Here is a 15,454-nt window from a genome sequence, read left to right as displayed (position 1 = left end):
TTCTGTTGGCTTACTTGAGTTCTACCTCAGTTCCGTAGTTTTCTGGTTTAATCTTCATATATGATATTCCAGTCAACATCCTGTCCAATGATGAGTATTTCCAATTTCTGATTCAAGGCAACAGGTATTGTTGAACTTACGTGAATAATCATTCTGCCACAAAATAAGAATACTTTCAAACATTTTCTAATTCCAGAACAGTCAGGAAGGGAGAAAAGTTTATGTTTCCATTTAAAGAAACAAACAAGGGACCAGCAGGTGGCATGGTAGTTAAGGCACTGGATGCTCCCACATGGCTGACCATGGTTCAAATCCTGAACATGGTGGCTTGCTTTCTCACCTTCTCTCTCTCTCTGTCTGTGTGTGTCTCTCTGATCAAATGAAAAATGAATGAATGAGGGAACCAGCAGTTAGCGTAATGGCTATGTCACTGGACTCCCACGTAGTCGACTGCGGTTCACGTCTCAGACCCGGTGGCTTAAATCTCACGCCGGGCACGTGTGCGTGTGTGCCCAAGATTCCAAGAGGAGAGTGGAGGAGTAGGGATTGCGGCGTGGCCATCCCCCCTGGGTGGTGATTTCTCGCTTTCTGTCTCTCTGTCTCTCTGTCTATCTGGCGAGCGCACACGCCCTATAGCCCCTAAAGCCAAAACCCCCCCAAAAAAAAAAAAAAAATGAACGAATGAATAAATAAAGTTAAATAAATAATTTTTAAAAAGAAACGAACAAGAAGAAAAGAAAAAAACATTTTAACAAATTGCTAAACCCAAGAACAGCTTAAAAGAAAGCAAAATCCTTAAATTGGGAAAACAAAGCATAGTAAAAAAAAAAGACAGTAATGTTTTCCTCAAAAGTCATACAATTCTATTTCATCAGTTCAGTCTTATGTAATTAATCTTTCTTCTGTTGAATTTGCAATGTTACTGTGATCTGATATTTCCATTTAAATCCTGGAAGTTAACATTTGTCCCGACCCGGGGGACAGTCGAACAGATTTCCTGAGGGAAGGAGTGAGAGACAGGACGAATGATGCAGTGTTACAACACGGAGTATTACAACTCTTCAGGGTCGTCCGTTTATTGTAGGCAGCACAGAGACGACATAGTGTTACAACTCTTCAGGGTCTTTGGGAGACGACGCGGTGTCACAACTCTTCAGGGTCTTCAGGGTCGTCTGGTGATTGTGGGCCAGGAATCATGGTAATATACATGTTGGTGGGCAGTGATTGGTTGAATGAAGGATTGTAAAAGGTGGGTTATGATTGGTTGCTTTTGTGGACCAATCATGAGGTGCCAGATATGCAAATTTGAGGGATTCTAAGCTCACTGATTTGCTATGGGAAGTGGCCAATCAGAGTATGGTTATGAAGGTGAGGTTTTGAAGGGGAGCCAATTGTGGCCTTTATGGGAAATGACCAATCAGAGTATGGTTTTGAAGGTGAGGTTTTGAAGGGGAGCCAATTGTGGCCTTTATGGGAAATGACCAATCAGAGTATGGTTTTGAAGGTGAGGTTTTGAAGGGGAGCCAATCATGGCCTTTGTCATTGTGTAATTGTTTGCTCTCTGAGAAACCGGCGATATTCGCTGATGCACAGCTTCCCACATATCCCCCTTCTCTGTTTTAATTTGAGAGATGAGGAAAAGGCCTGGGGGAATCGTACCTGTCTTAGCTTGGAGTCGTTTATGGAACCATACGTCCATTCTTACCCATCATTGTAGAGTCCCATAGCTATGGTGGGCTTCCTGTCTTAGGTGGAAGGACTGAACAGTTATTGGGTTCATCAGACTCTCTTACCCATCTTTGACTAACTGATTCAGCGCCTCAGGCAAGACCAGTATAGGGGTGTTGGTCTTCCATAAGCGAGTCAATTTGTTGTTTGAGGAATGACATGAGCCTATTAAATATAACAGGTCCCAGCGAGCAAACAATTAAAAGGCCAATGAATGGGCCAAGGAGGGGGATTAGGAAAGAGAGGAGACCATTCCAGGCAGACCATCGACGAGTTGTTTTCTACGTTGTTGGAGAAATTCTTGGAGTTGATGTATGTTGTCATGAATGATGCCAGACTTGTTGGCATAAAAGCAGCAGCATTCCTGTAAAGCAAGACAGAGACCCCCCTGTTCTGCCAGGAGGAGATTTAAACCTTGTCTATTTTGAAGAACCACCTCAGCCAGGGAATCTAGTTGGTCTGAGATAAGACACTCAGTGACTTGGCATAGATGGAGAGAATAACCCATGCTGATTCGATCTTTGAACACAGACATATGTACCCTGTCAGGTCTGTCTTTTTTCTGTGCAGTCTAATGACTGCCTGACAAGAAGCGTTAGCATTTTCATATGCCAGTTGTTTTACAAAGTCTGTACTTGCAACAGCATTACTGAATATTTTTTCTGATGTGGTAATTAATCAATGTACAAAGTCAGAAAAAGGTTCATCAGGCCCTTATCTAATGTTAGTAAGGGAGGTGCTCAAATCTCCTTTGGCAGGGAGTTATTTTCCAGGCGTTTATGCCTGCTGTATGAATTTGTGCAATGAGCCCTGGGTCATACTGCATTTGATTTTCATTGTGTGCATAGTTCCCTTCTCCTATTAACATTTCGGCCGTCCAACCATTATTGGCTTGGGTATTGCAGCGGACAGTTTCCCTAAAAGCCTCTACATATTCTGATTTCCAAAGCAGGTAGTCTCCTCCTGAAAGTGTAGCTCGGGCTAATGTTTGCCAATCAGATGGTGTGAGCCAGCCCATGGCGATAGCTTCAACTATAGCTAATGTATATGGAGTAGTAGCTCTGTATTGGGTGACTGCCGCCTTAATTTCTTTTACCATTTTAAAGTCAAACCCGCTGTGATGGCTCCAAACCTGTCCTTGGGGATCTGTAGTTTCCATATCAGGGAATGTCTCAAAGTCTGTCATATGTGATCCCTGAACTAGTTTTGTTTCTTTGTCTGTATTGGTTTTTAGTTTCTCTAATTGTGATACAAAAGGTATCTGCATGGGTAATATTAAACCCACAATATAGAAAGTGCTATATGCTATGTAGACTCTTTTGCTATGTCTCTGCATCAGTAACAACACAAACACATGCAATGGAATAAGGTTGATGATAAACACATAACCACCCCAAGCAGAGACCATATAGAAATATGATAAATAGCAGCACATTGTCCAAAAAAACTAACTCAGTTTTTACTGATTTTACCCACAACTAGTATGTGAACTGAAGTGCAAAAATAGCAATGCCTTCATTATCAAAGGATCCAGCTACTGACTGAGATATATAACCTGGTACAATTGCAATAAAACAAGCAGCTAAAAGTCCTCCTCCTTGGCTCCAAAGTATTAGTTCCTGGTATTCTTTTTCTAATCAAACTTGTTCTTTTAATTGTTTTATTTTATTCATTATTTTTTACTTTGGGTCAATAAGGGGCAGTGCTGAGGCAGTAGTGTTATAGGGTGGTGGCCATTTTTTGAAGGGCAACTATTCAGCCTCAGCCTCTAGGATTTCCTCCTCTGAACTAGTTGATGACTCATTTTTCTTTGGCTCTTATAGAGCCTTAAGGTTGTTTTTATTTTTTAGTTTTTTGGATTTTTGGGGTTTTGTCTTGCCTTCAGGGCTTTTAACTTCTTCCTCACTATCTAGGAAAATAAGATCCTCTCTCTGTTCTTTTTCAATTTTAGAATTAGTGACCATAGTGGCAAGGACTTCTTTTAAGTCCTGAATGAATAGTTCATGCTGACTAAGCTCTTGTTTGTGCTGACTAAGCTCTTGTTCATGCTGACTAAGCTCTTACCCCATTATTACCCTTATTACTTATGAGTAAGTGACTTTTGTTACTTACCGGGAGGATTCTCTGCCGTCCTCCTCTGCAGCCTTTCTCGGGATGATTCTCTGCCATCTCCTTCTGGATGATTCTCTGACATCCGCCGATTCTCTCCCGTCCCCTCCTGGACGATTCTCTGCCATCTCCTTCTGGATGATTCTCTGCCGTCCCCTCCTGGGCGATTCTCTGTCATCCTTTCTCGTGATGATTCTCTGCCATCCCCTCCTGAGCGATTCTCTGCCGTCTTTTCTCGGGATGATTCTCTGCCGTCCCCTTCTCGGGTGCTCTTCACTGGATCCTTCACACTCAGGGTCCCTGTTTGGGCGCCACGTGTCCCGACCCAGGGGACAGTCAAACAGGTTTCCTGAGGGAAGGAGTGAGAGACAGGACAAACGACGCAGTGTTACAACACGGAGATGACGCAGTGCTACAACTCTTCAGGGTCGTCCATTTATTGTGGGCAGCACAGGGACAACACAGTGTTACAACTCTTCAGGGTCTTCAGGGTCGTCTGGTGATTGTGGGCCAGGAATCGTGGTTATATACATGTTGGTGGGTAGTGATTGGTTGAATGAAAGATTGTAAAAGGTGGATTATGATTGGTTGCTTTTGTGGACCAACCATGAGGTGCCAGATATGCAAATCTGAGTGATTCTAAGCTCACCGATTTGCTATGGGAAGTGGCCAATCGGAGTATGGTTTTGAAGGTGAGGTTTTGAAGGGGAGTCAATTGTGGCCTTTATGGGAAGTGGCCAATCAGAGTATGGTTTTGAAGGTGAGGTTTTGAAGGGGAGCCAATCATGGCCTTTGTCATTGTGTAATTGTTTGCTCTCTGAGAAACCGGTGATATTCGCTGGTGCACAGCCTCCCACAAACATTCAATGTTATTATTGATATATCTTGTCCCTATCATTAAGTTGATAATTTTCTTGGTTGCTCTTTGTTCTCTTATTTCTGAATGTGTGTCTTTAGTTTTCCTGGTAAAGCACTCCTTTCAGAACTTCTTTGTTTATTATTTAAAAATTAGTTAATTTTGGGACCAGAAGTTGTCGTAATGTAGCCTATGTCACTGGACTCCCATGGAGTTGAATGTGGTTCGAGTCCCAGACCCGGTGGCTTAAACTCACACTGGGCACGTGTGTGTGTTTGCCCAAAATGCTGAGAGGAAGGAACCAGCAGTTAGCATAATGGCTATGTCATTGGACGCCCATGTAGTCGACTGTGGTTTGCGTCCTGGACCTGGTGTCTTAAAACTCACGTTGGGCTTGTGTGCGGGCGTGTTTAAGATCCCAAGAGGAGAACAGAGGAGAAGGGATTGCGGCATGGCCATCCCCCCTGGGGGGTGATTTCTCGCTTTCTGGCTCTCTGTCTCTCTGTCTGGTGAGCGCACGTGCCCTATAGCAAAACAAAAACAAAAACAAAAACAAAAACACATAAAACAAAAAAACACACCTCTCCAAAATGCTGAGAGGAGAATGGAGTCTTGAGAAGGGATCGTGGCATGGCCATCCTCCTGGGGGGTGATTACTCGATTTCTGTCTGTCCATCTGTCTCTGTCTTTCTTGCGAGCCCATTTGCCCTGTAGCAAAAACCTCTCCCCCCCAAAAAAATAATTATTTAATTTAATTTTATTTATTCATTTATTTATTTATTTATCTATTTTTATTTTATCAGAGAGAGATAGAGAAAGAAATGTATATAGAGAGAAAATTAGAAAGCAAGCTGCCAGGTCTGGGACTTGATGAGTGATGAGTCATGTGGGAGTCAGAGCCCTTAACCACCATGCCACCTGACAGCCCCCCTTCAGAAATTTTTGAAGAGCTGGTTTGGTGTTGGTAAATTCATTAAAAAAAAAAAAAAACAAACACAATCCTTTCTCCTCCATTCTCCTCTTGAGATTTTGGGCATGCACGCACACGTGCCCGGTGTGAGTTTAATCCGCTGGGTCTGGGATGCGAACCGTGGTCGACTACATGGGAGTCCAGCAACATAGCCATTACGCTAACTGCTGGTCCCCAGTGTTGGTAAATTCTTAAGGTTTTGTTTATCTGAGAATGTTCTTGTCTTTTCTTCCCATATGAAGGATAATCTTGCTGGGTTCTTGGTTGAAACTGTTTTTCACTTAGCACTTTGAATATATTTTCCCATTCTTTTCTTGCTCACATTGTTTCTGATGAGAGGTCTGATATTAGCCTGATGGAATAACTTTTATAAGTAACCTGACATTTTCCTCTTGCCAATTTTAGTATCTTGTCCCTGTCTGTGGTTTTAGTCAATCTGGCTATGATGTGCCTAGGAGAAGATCTTCTTGGGTTGATTCTATTAGGGGTCCTTTGTATTTCTTGGGTCTGGATATTTGAATGCCTCTTTAGGTTTGGAAAGTTTTCTTTCAAATGGACTAGATTATCAATGCCCTTAGTTTCTTCACCTTCTGGGATACCGATTATCTGGATGTTTGGGTGCTTAACGGTATCTAGTATTTCTCATATAGTGTTCTCATTTTTTTCTGATTATTTTCTCAGTTTTTTGCGTTGTTTTTTCTAGGTCAGAGGTTTTTCCTTCAAAATCTGAGGTTTGATCTTCTGCATGGACTAATCTGCTCTTAATACTTTCAAGGGAGGTTGTGATTTCCTGTATTGCAGCCTTCATCTCTAACAGCTCCATTCGATTGTCTTTTATTGTTTGTATTTCCTCTTTCAGATCATGTAAGAACTTCCTCACCTCCTGGAACTCATCTCTTTTCTCCTGCATCTTCTGGAGTTCATTGTCTCTCAGTTCTTGCATCTTGTTTAGTTTTGTCACTATGAATATTCTGAATTCTCTATCAGACATTTCCATGAGTTCCACTGTACAGTTGTAGATGATGAAAGATTGTTCTTTTCACTTAGGGGAGAGATATTTTCTTAGTTTCTCACATTTCTTGTGCCTCTGTGGTGGTTTCTGGTCATTCTGTGACAAAATCTTTCCTCTTGTCTGAGTGTTTTGGGAGATCCCAAGCTAATACCTTTTTAATAATCATTCCATTTGGGACCAGCAGTTGGCGTAATGGCTATGTCGCTGGACTCCCATGTAGTCGACCCTGGTTCGAGTCCTGGACCCAGTGGCTTCAACTGACCCCGGGCACGTGTACGGGTGTGCCCAAGATCCTGAGAGGAGAATGGAGGAGAAGGGATTGTGTCTTGGCCATCATGGCCATCCATTCTAGCAGGTGATTTCTCGCTTTCTATCTCCTTGTGTCTCTCTGTCTCTCTGGCGAGTGCACATGCCCTATAGCAAAACCTCTCCCCCCACAAATAAAATTATTCCAGTTATGTCTTTTTTTTCTCTCTCTTTTGCTATAGGGCATGTGAGAGAGCCATAGACAGACAGGGAGGGAAAGTGTGAAATCACTCCCCAGAGTGGATGAGCACTCCACAATCCCTTCTCCTCCAGTCTCCTCCCAGGATTTTGGGCGCACACAGACATGCCCTGGATCTAGAACTTGAAGAGCATAGTCCACCATGTGGGATCCAGCACCTTAACCACCATGTCACCTGCTAGTCTCCATTTAGGTCTTTATAGTTTAATCACATAGGTTTCCCTAAATAAGATACAGATTATTATTGCTAGATTCTGAATTTTCTGGATTGTCATATACCGTATGTATCTTGCTAGACGTGCCTAACCCCCGGTTTCCCCGGTTTCCACACTGCAGCTCCCCTGGCTGAACCGGGTTTGACTCTAGGGAACTACATTCCCCAGAAGGCATGCAGACAAATGGCAGCCACCGTCGACTAACGAGAATGCGCGTTTTCTCGCACGCAAAACGCGCTGGGCGGGACTTCCGGCGACGCGCGGGGCCTGCACCTTCGCTGCTCTGGGACGCTACAGCAGCTCTCGGGAAAGCTGGCGGCCCCGAGGCGGGTCCGAGGCTCGGCCACGCCGCCCGGTGCTCGGCTGCAGCGCGGTCCCTGCAGCCCTCGCCCCGGTACCGGGTCGGCGAGGCGTCCCTGGGCCGGCCCCGAGCCCGGCGTGCGGGCGGCGAGGTGTGGGCCGCGTGACGGGCGAGGGACGGTGCCGGGACCTGGGCTGGGGACGAGCTCCGGAGTGCCGGGGTCTCCGGGGATGGCTTGGGAGGGAGGGGACGAGGCAACGTGGGATGACAGCCTGGTAGCTGGGCCCTCATTGTGGAGGTGCTGGTGGCCACCAGGACTGAGCACAGGACTCGATCTGTTTCTCAAAGGTTTCCAAACTTTCCTTGGGAAGGACGGACTGGGGAGGAGGAGGAGATGAGGGTGGAGGCAAGGAGACCTGTGAGCAGGTAAATCCGATGGACTAGGGGAGAGTTCTGGGGCCCTGGACCATGGTAATGGCAGTAGAAGGGGGGCAGTGAGCAGACCTCGGGTGGATTTTAAATAGTTCACATACGGAGTCCACTAAAATGTAGATTTAACAGGTTTACTGACACAAACACTTAATAATTGGTTTAAAACAATATACTGGGATCAGCACTTAGCGTAATGGCTATGTCTCTGGACTCCCATGTAGTCGACCGTGGTTCGAGTCCCGGACCCAGTGACATCAACTCACGCCGGGCGTGTGTGTGTGTGCGTGCCCAAGATCCCGAGAGGAGAATGGAGGAGAAGGGACTGCCGCGTGACCATGCCCCATGGGAGCTGATTTCTCACTTTCCCTTCACTGTCTCTCTCCTGCAAGCACATACACCCTGAGGCAAAAATGTCTACAAATAATTAAATAAAACTTAATATACTGCCAAGTATTTGCTTAAAATAAAATGTCTTTTTGTTTTGTTGAGAGGTTTTTGTTATAGGGTATGTGCGTTTGGCAGAGAGACAGAGAGTGATAAATCACCCCCTGGGGGTTGGCAACTCTGCAATCCCTTGGCAATTTTGGGCACACCTACATACGAGCCTGGCATGACTTTCAAGCCTCCAGGTCCAGGATTCAAACCGCAGTCAGTTGTGAAGGAGTCCAGCAGTGTAACCATTATGCCATCTACTGGTTCCCTAAAATAAAATGTCTTATATATCACATTGTTAGTTAAAAGGTATGGAAAACAAAACAAAACCTACATTTTCAAAGCCTACCAGTGTATTTGCACTATAAATAATTTTTTAAAGAATTATTTCATTTCATTTTATTCATTATTATATTTTTAAAATTGCTATAGCACACATGCACTCACCAGAGATAAAGTGAGAAAGCAAGCCACCAGGTCTGGGACTCGAACCACGGTCGGCCTTGTGGGACTCCAGTGCCCTAACCACCCTCCACCTGTTGGTCCCTGCATTGAAAATCTTGATAAAGCATTTATGTGCACAGTAAAGAATTGATTTTTGGTATTTAACATAAACAAATGAATTTGATATAAACAACAGTTCTGTTGGGTGGATAACATTATGATCCTCATGTTACAGATGACAACACTGAGGTACCAGGAGGTCAGGTACTTCTCCCAGGGAAAGTAGTTGCTAAGAGGCATCTTTGAGAATGGAGGCCCAGATAGTACATAGGGACAGCTGACTCCAGGATAAGAGAAGGGGCTTGCACAATCCTTTGCCAACGTCACTGCCTCCTTCTCACAGTGTTGCTTTTCCATAGGTTCCTATAGTTACAGAATCACTTATAAACAAGGCAAAGATAAATAGAGGGCATCCTAGGTTCTTACATGGTGTCCGGGATTACAGTGTCTTTGCTTGCTATTCTTCCTACCCTACCATCGAGTTCCCTAGAAAGTGGTCACCCGAAGTCAAGGCTCTAAATCTACACTACAGATTGTAGGGAAGATTCCCATTTCTGGCAATCAATGGCATGAATTTTGGAAGGTATTAATAATCCGTGATTAGCATTTAAAAATGCTTGGCAGTGAGGTTGATCTCAGGTACCCTTAGGTCTCCATTTAGTCTGGTGGAGTCAGCAGGAGGCAGGAGTTAGGCCTAGAAATATAGCCTGAGAAGCTGAACCTCTATTCTGAGGGTGGTAGGAGCCAAACAAGGTTTGGAATACAAGAAGGAAGTGATCTGACCCATTCTTTACAAGCTTTCTCTGCTGTAAAGAATAGCTATGAGGTTTAGGGTAAAGGCAGGGAGACCAGCTAGGCGGCATCTTCAGTAGTGTTGGTAGATATTGGACTAGTATGATGACTATGGAGTTAGGGGATATGGTTGGGTCCAGATGTGTTGGTTTTGTTTTGTTTTGTTTTGTGATAGGATTTTTCTATATGAGGCATGTATTCGCCAGAGAGGTGGAGAGACAGACACAAAACAAGAAATAACCCCCTAGGGAGAATGGCCAGGTTGCAATCTCTTCTCCATCTTTCTCTCAGGATTTTAGACGTGCATGCACACATGCCTGGCATGATTTTCAAGTCACTGGGTCTGGGACTTTAACCACAGTCAGCCACATGGGCGTCTAGTGCCTCAACTACTATGCTACCTGCATCCCCCCACATCTGTATTTTAAATAGGTCTGAACACATTTTCTAAAGCATGGGATCAGAAAGAAGTGGAAGCTTTAGGGTCACTTGTTCGGCCTCAACTGTTGAAGCAAGGCAACGCCACCACGTGGAAGTTGGTGATAAGAGTTTTTTTCAGGGGGAATGCTAGAAATTAGGTTAGTCCACGTTGAACTGAAGTGTTCCAGATGTTCCTTTGCATGGATTTGTTGAGCAGGTACCTAGACACACAAGTCTGGAATTCAGATAAAGGGTTTGGATTGATGATACCCATGATATGACCAGTATGTGGACTAGGATAGAGCTATGGGTCAGATTTAGGAGGGAGAATTTTCAGGGCCTATTTGTAGTGCTGTTAGGTAACAAAGGAAAGGAATATGGGACCAATGGCTGAGTCTCATTTGGACATCTGGGTGAGAGTGGTAGGTTTCACAAGGACATGAGAGAGAATAATGGCCATGCAGAAGGAGGTACAAGGGTAAAGAGGGTCTATAACTAAGATATCTGTGGGGAATAGACACAAGATGGATGTAGAGACACAGCAGTAAGTGACATGTCAGGATGGCTGGCATCACTGTTTATTCATCCAGCTGTGGATCACCAAGCTTTTGTTCTTACCTTTGCTGGAACCAACTTGGGGAGTTTCACTCAGGCTGGTGGATTAACTCAAAATAAAATGAGGCATCAGGGAGAGTGACTTGGCCTGATTTTGGAGACATATGGCCCTGAGCTTTGAATGAGAGTCAGAGGAAGGCTGTCTGAAGGGGGGTAGCTTTGTAACACAAAAATGAAAGAGGATGAGAACCAGCAGTTAGTGTAATGGCTATGTCGCTGGACTCCCACGTGGTCAACCACGGTTCGCGTCCCTGACCTGGTGGCTTAAAACTCACGCCAAGTGCATGTGCGTGCGTGCTCAGGATCCCGAGAGGAGAATGGAGGAGAAGGGATTGCGGCGTGACCATTCCCCCTGGGGGGTGATTTCTCGCTTTCTGTCTCTATGTTTCTCTCTGTCTGGCAAGTGCATGCGCCCTATAGCGAAAACCTCTCAAAAAAAAAAAAAAAGAAAAAGGAAGAGACAAGGAAGTCCAAAATCTGTGTGGTTTCAGGAGACTGAAGATGAAGCAAGGAAAAAGGTCAAGTATGGAGGCCTGAAGTAGGACATAATGGTTGGCTATGGCATTCAGGACCATTGGAGGTCTGAGACAAGATGGGATTCGGATTGGGCTTGTGAGGCATTCTCTGGATACCATATGTAGACTGGCATATGGTGAGGCCACATATATGTGCTATGGTGTAGGGAGGATGGTGGTATTGCGGAGCCAGATATGTAGGAGGAGACTGGTACAGTGTGTGTGCACATTGGGAAGGAGTATGAATTATGGCCCCAGAGACCTTATACTGAGGATTTAGGGAAAGCAGTTACCTAAATTTGGTTGTACCTGAGAAGCATGAGCTGAGGGACCCCATGGGAATTGTCTGGCAGGAGAAGGGTGAGGCTCTGCATACCAGACCTAGAGTTTAGATGAACCCTGGCCACCTGCCCATTGTTGCTGATGGCTGACTAACATGTCTATGAGGCCATGAAGAGAAAGCAGATATCAGTGTACCAGGGCCTGGTAGTTTCTCAATGGTGAGGGGCTAGGGAGGAAGATGAGCAAGGCTGGATGTCCAGGAGGATTCCTACAGTCCCAGGGAGGGAGGCTTCATATAAATAACTTTCTGGCAGGACCACATGACTTTTGAAGATGTGTCTGTCTACTTCTCCCAGGAGGAGTGGCAATTACTTGATGAGGCTCAGAGGCTCCTGTACTACAACGTTATGCTGGAGAATTTTACACTTGTGACCTCTCTGGGTAAGGTCCTCACACCCTCCAGAACCCTGAAATGGGTTCTGCTTTTCTTCCTTTGCCTAGGGCTATCCTTCTGAAAGATGGACCACAAGCACCACTTCCTTCCTGGTACCTGAGAGTAGGTATTATAGGTGATATGCTTTTGCTGTGTACAAGACCATCTTCTGTCCCCAAGCTGTCCCACAGCCACATAGGAAAGGGCTTGGAGTCAGGAGTTTTGTAGCCAGTCTAACAGATATCACCCCAAATCTGTGATCTGCTGATGCTGTGCAGATCCATGCCAGTTCTGTTCTGCAGGTTTTGCCCTCTTTCTCTAGCAGACATATCCTGGGGATTGCCTGTGCCACAAATTCAGGCTTGGATGTGATCACTACTTCACTGGGTTGTTCCTATAAGACCATCCTCTAAGGTTTTATACTATTTAACTTTACTGTGGTCTGTCATGGGGAGTTACTCTGGTCTAGTGCTCTAGTGCACTCATCTGTCCTGTCTTTCCCCTAGGACTTACATCTTCCAGGACCCATGAAATTACCCAATTAGAGCCATGGAGAGAGCCCTTCATGCCTTCCAGGAGAATCATAACTCCAGCTATGCCAGGAGGTATTAAGAGGGTAGAGCTAGGGGAGGTATGAATTCAGGGGTGGGTTCAAATCATACCTAGGGTCTGCCCCCTTGCATCAAGTCTACATGCACTTCAGCATTTTTCTGTGTTCAGGTTATTGGCACAAAGTGGAGGCTGAGGAGACACCTTTGATAGAAAAAGTGTTCACTGCAAATCTTCACCAACACCAGAAGCAGCACTGTGGAGAGAAACTCTTAGAAAGAGAAGAGAACAGGGTCCCACTTTTGAGGATCTGTAGAACCTATCTGTCAGAGAAGCCCTACCAAAGCAAAGAAGGAAAGGACTTCCCAACCAACTCAGGTCTTCAGATGCACCAGGTGCCTCTTGGTGGAGGAGAGTTACGCAGGAACACCAAAAATAGAGAGTCCTCTCACTCTGGAAAAAGGCACTACAAATGTAGTGAATGTGGGAAAGCTTTTGGTCAGAAATATTTACTGGTTCAGCATCAGAGACTTCACACTGGAGAAAAACCTTATGAATGCAGTGAATGTGGAAAATTATTTAGCCACAAATCCAACCTTTTTATACACCAAATAGTTCACACTGGAGAAAGGCCTTATGGGTGTAGTGAATGTGGAAAATCCTTTAGTCGCAATGCTGACCTTATTCAACACCGAAGAATTCACACTGGAGAGAAACCTTTCACATGCAGTGAATGTGGAAAAGCTTTCAGGCATAATTCGACACTTGTTCAGCATCACAGAATCCACACTGGAGTAAGGCCTTATGAGTGCACTGAATGTGGGAAACTCTTTAGTTTCAACTCCAGCCTCATGAAACATCAGAGAGTACATACTGGAGAAAGACCATATAAATGCAGCAAATGTGGGAAATTCTATAGCCACAAGTCCAGCCTGGTTAATCATTGGCGAGTTCACACTGGAGAAAGGCCTTATGAATGTAGTGAATGTGGGAAGTTTTTTAGTCAAAGCTCAAGCCTCATGCAACACCGAAAAATTCACACTGGAGAGAAGCCTTTTAAGTGCAGTGAATGTGGGAGATTGTTTAGTGAGAATTCCAGCCTTGTTAAGCATCAGAGAGTTCACACTGGAGCAAGACCTTATGAGTGCAAGGAATGTGGTAAATTTTTTCGTCATAGCTCCAGTCTTGTTAAACATCGGAGGATTCACAATGGAGAATTACCTTGTGAATGCAGAGATTGTGGGAAATCCTTTATACAGCATTTCAACCTTACTCAGCACCAGAAAGTTCACACTGGAGAAAAGTCTTGAAGGCAGCAAATGTGAGAAAGCCTTTAGTTGCACCTCCAATTTCATTCAGCATTAGAGAATTTACAGAACTGCAGTGAATGGGGAAAAGGCTTCAGCCAAAGGCCTAACCTTGTTTAGCACCAGAAAGTTCAGACTAGCAAGAGGCCTTAGGAATGCAGGGTATATGCTATCTCTTAGTTATTATAACATAGAAACAGAATAGCCTCGGGTCCAGCAGGTGGCATGGTGGTTAAAGGTGCTGGACTCCCACATGGCTGACATGGTTCGAGTCATGGACCTGGCGGCTTCCTTTCTTTTCTTCTCTGTGTTTCTGTCTGGTTAAATTGAAAAATAATAATAACAAATGGAAGTAAATAAAAATAAATAATTCTTTAAAAGAATTAACAACACAACAAAAAAGAAACAGAGTGGCCTTTATGAGGTAGCTAGTAATTGGACGTAATTCCTCCAGATATGCACACTGGAACAGGAGGAGCCCTGTGTTTCTGACTATGTGAATGTGGGTAGTGTTTCCATCTTGCTGAGTTTGGAGGGGAGGTAAGGGGGGGATATGTTTCAAATTTGACTGACTCTTACTATTCTTTAATAAATATTCCTTCATTTGCTGTATACCCTTGGGACCATTTCCAGAGGCTCTGAATTGTGTTTTTATAATTTTGCTAGTTTTGCTGGTGAACAGGTCCATGATGCTCCTCATACTATCACACTGGAAATTGATCAAATGTTTAAATTTTTAAGAACTTGCCTGATTTTTTTAAAAGAATTATTTCATTTTAATTTAATTTATTCATTCATTTATTTTAATTTGACCAGAGAGAGATATAGAGAGAGGGAAAGTGAGAAAACAAGCCTCCAGGTCCAGGACTTGAACCATGGTCAGCCATGTGGGGGTGTCCAGCGCCTTAACCACCATGCCACCTGATGGTCCCCTTGCCTGATTTTTTGGTAACATTTTTTTCATTGTTTTATATTCCCTCCAGGAGTTCCAGGAGTATATTAGATTTTCAGTTTTTTCACATTCTCATTAACAATTTGCATGTATGTAAATCATAAGCTACCCATTTTAGCCATTTTAATAAATATGTAGTGATATTTCTTTGTGTAGTATTTTTGTATTAATTTGCATTTCCCTAAATACTCAGTGTTTAGTTGTTTGTTTTTTTTTTTAAGTGTTTGTCACTCCTGTATCTTTAATGAAATGTCTGTTCATGTTTTTTGCCTGTTTTTTATAAAGCTGAGTGGTCTCTTATTTTGCAGCTTCTTGATATTTCTGGAGACAAAATTCCTTTGTTTGATATAAGCATTGCCAATATATCCTATCTGTGGCTTTTGTTTTAATTTTTTTTCATTAATTTATTTGTTTTACATGTTTTCTTTCTTTTTTATTTTTTTTGGAGAGGTTTTTGCTACAGGGCACGTGCGCTCACCAGAGAGACAGAGAGAGATAGACAGAAGGCGAGAAATCACCCCCCCC

At 43.9% G+C, this 15,454-nt stretch overlaps 1 protein-coding gene across 1 annotated transcript; it reads left to right on the top strand.

Annotated features, from left to right (window-relative positions):
* The first annotated feature begins 11,317 nt into the window (after positions 1-11,317).
* On the top strand, positions 11,318-14,278 carry LOC102501252 (zinc finger protein 773). The gene is made up of 3 exons (XM_027767617.1): positions 11,318-12,129; positions 12,628-12,726; positions 12,842-14,278. Exons 1-3 carry the CDS (start codon positions 12,009-12,011, stop codon positions 13,978-13,980), a joined length of 1,359 nt encoding a protein of 452 aa, XP_027623418.1. The 5' UTR covers positions 11,318-12,008; the 3' UTR covers positions 13,981-14,278.
* The last annotated feature ends 1,176 nt before the right edge of the window (positions 14,279-15,454 follow it).

Source organism: Tupaia chinensis, unplaced genomic scaffold (genome assembly GCF_000334495.1).
Source record: "Tupaia chinensis unplaced genomic scaffold, TupChi_1.0 Scaffold144336_1, whole genome shotgun sequence".
Classification (NCBI taxonomy): domain Eukaryota; kingdom Metazoa; phylum Chordata; class Mammalia; order Scandentia; family Tupaiidae; genus Tupaia; species Tupaia belangeri.
Note: the sequence above shows the minus strand (reverse complement) of the source record. Positions and strands in the feature narration are given on the sequence as shown.

What these genes read in the sequence shown, in the direction of transcription:
- LOC102501252 (XM_027767617.1), top strand. Translation starts at nt 12,009, where the DNA reads ATGACTTTTGAAGATGTGTCTGTCTACTTCTCCCAGGAGGAGTGGCAA. An exon ending in TACACTTGTGACCTCTCTGG is followed by an intron (nt 12,130 to 12,627) that starts GTAAGGTCCTCA and finishes TCTTTCCCCTAG; the next exon opens with GACTTACATCTTCCAGGACC. An exon ending in AACTCCAGCTATGCCAGGAG is followed by an intron (nt 12,727 to 12,841) that starts GTATTAAGAGGG and finishes TTCTGTGTTCAG; the next exon opens with GTTATTGGCACAAAGTGGAG.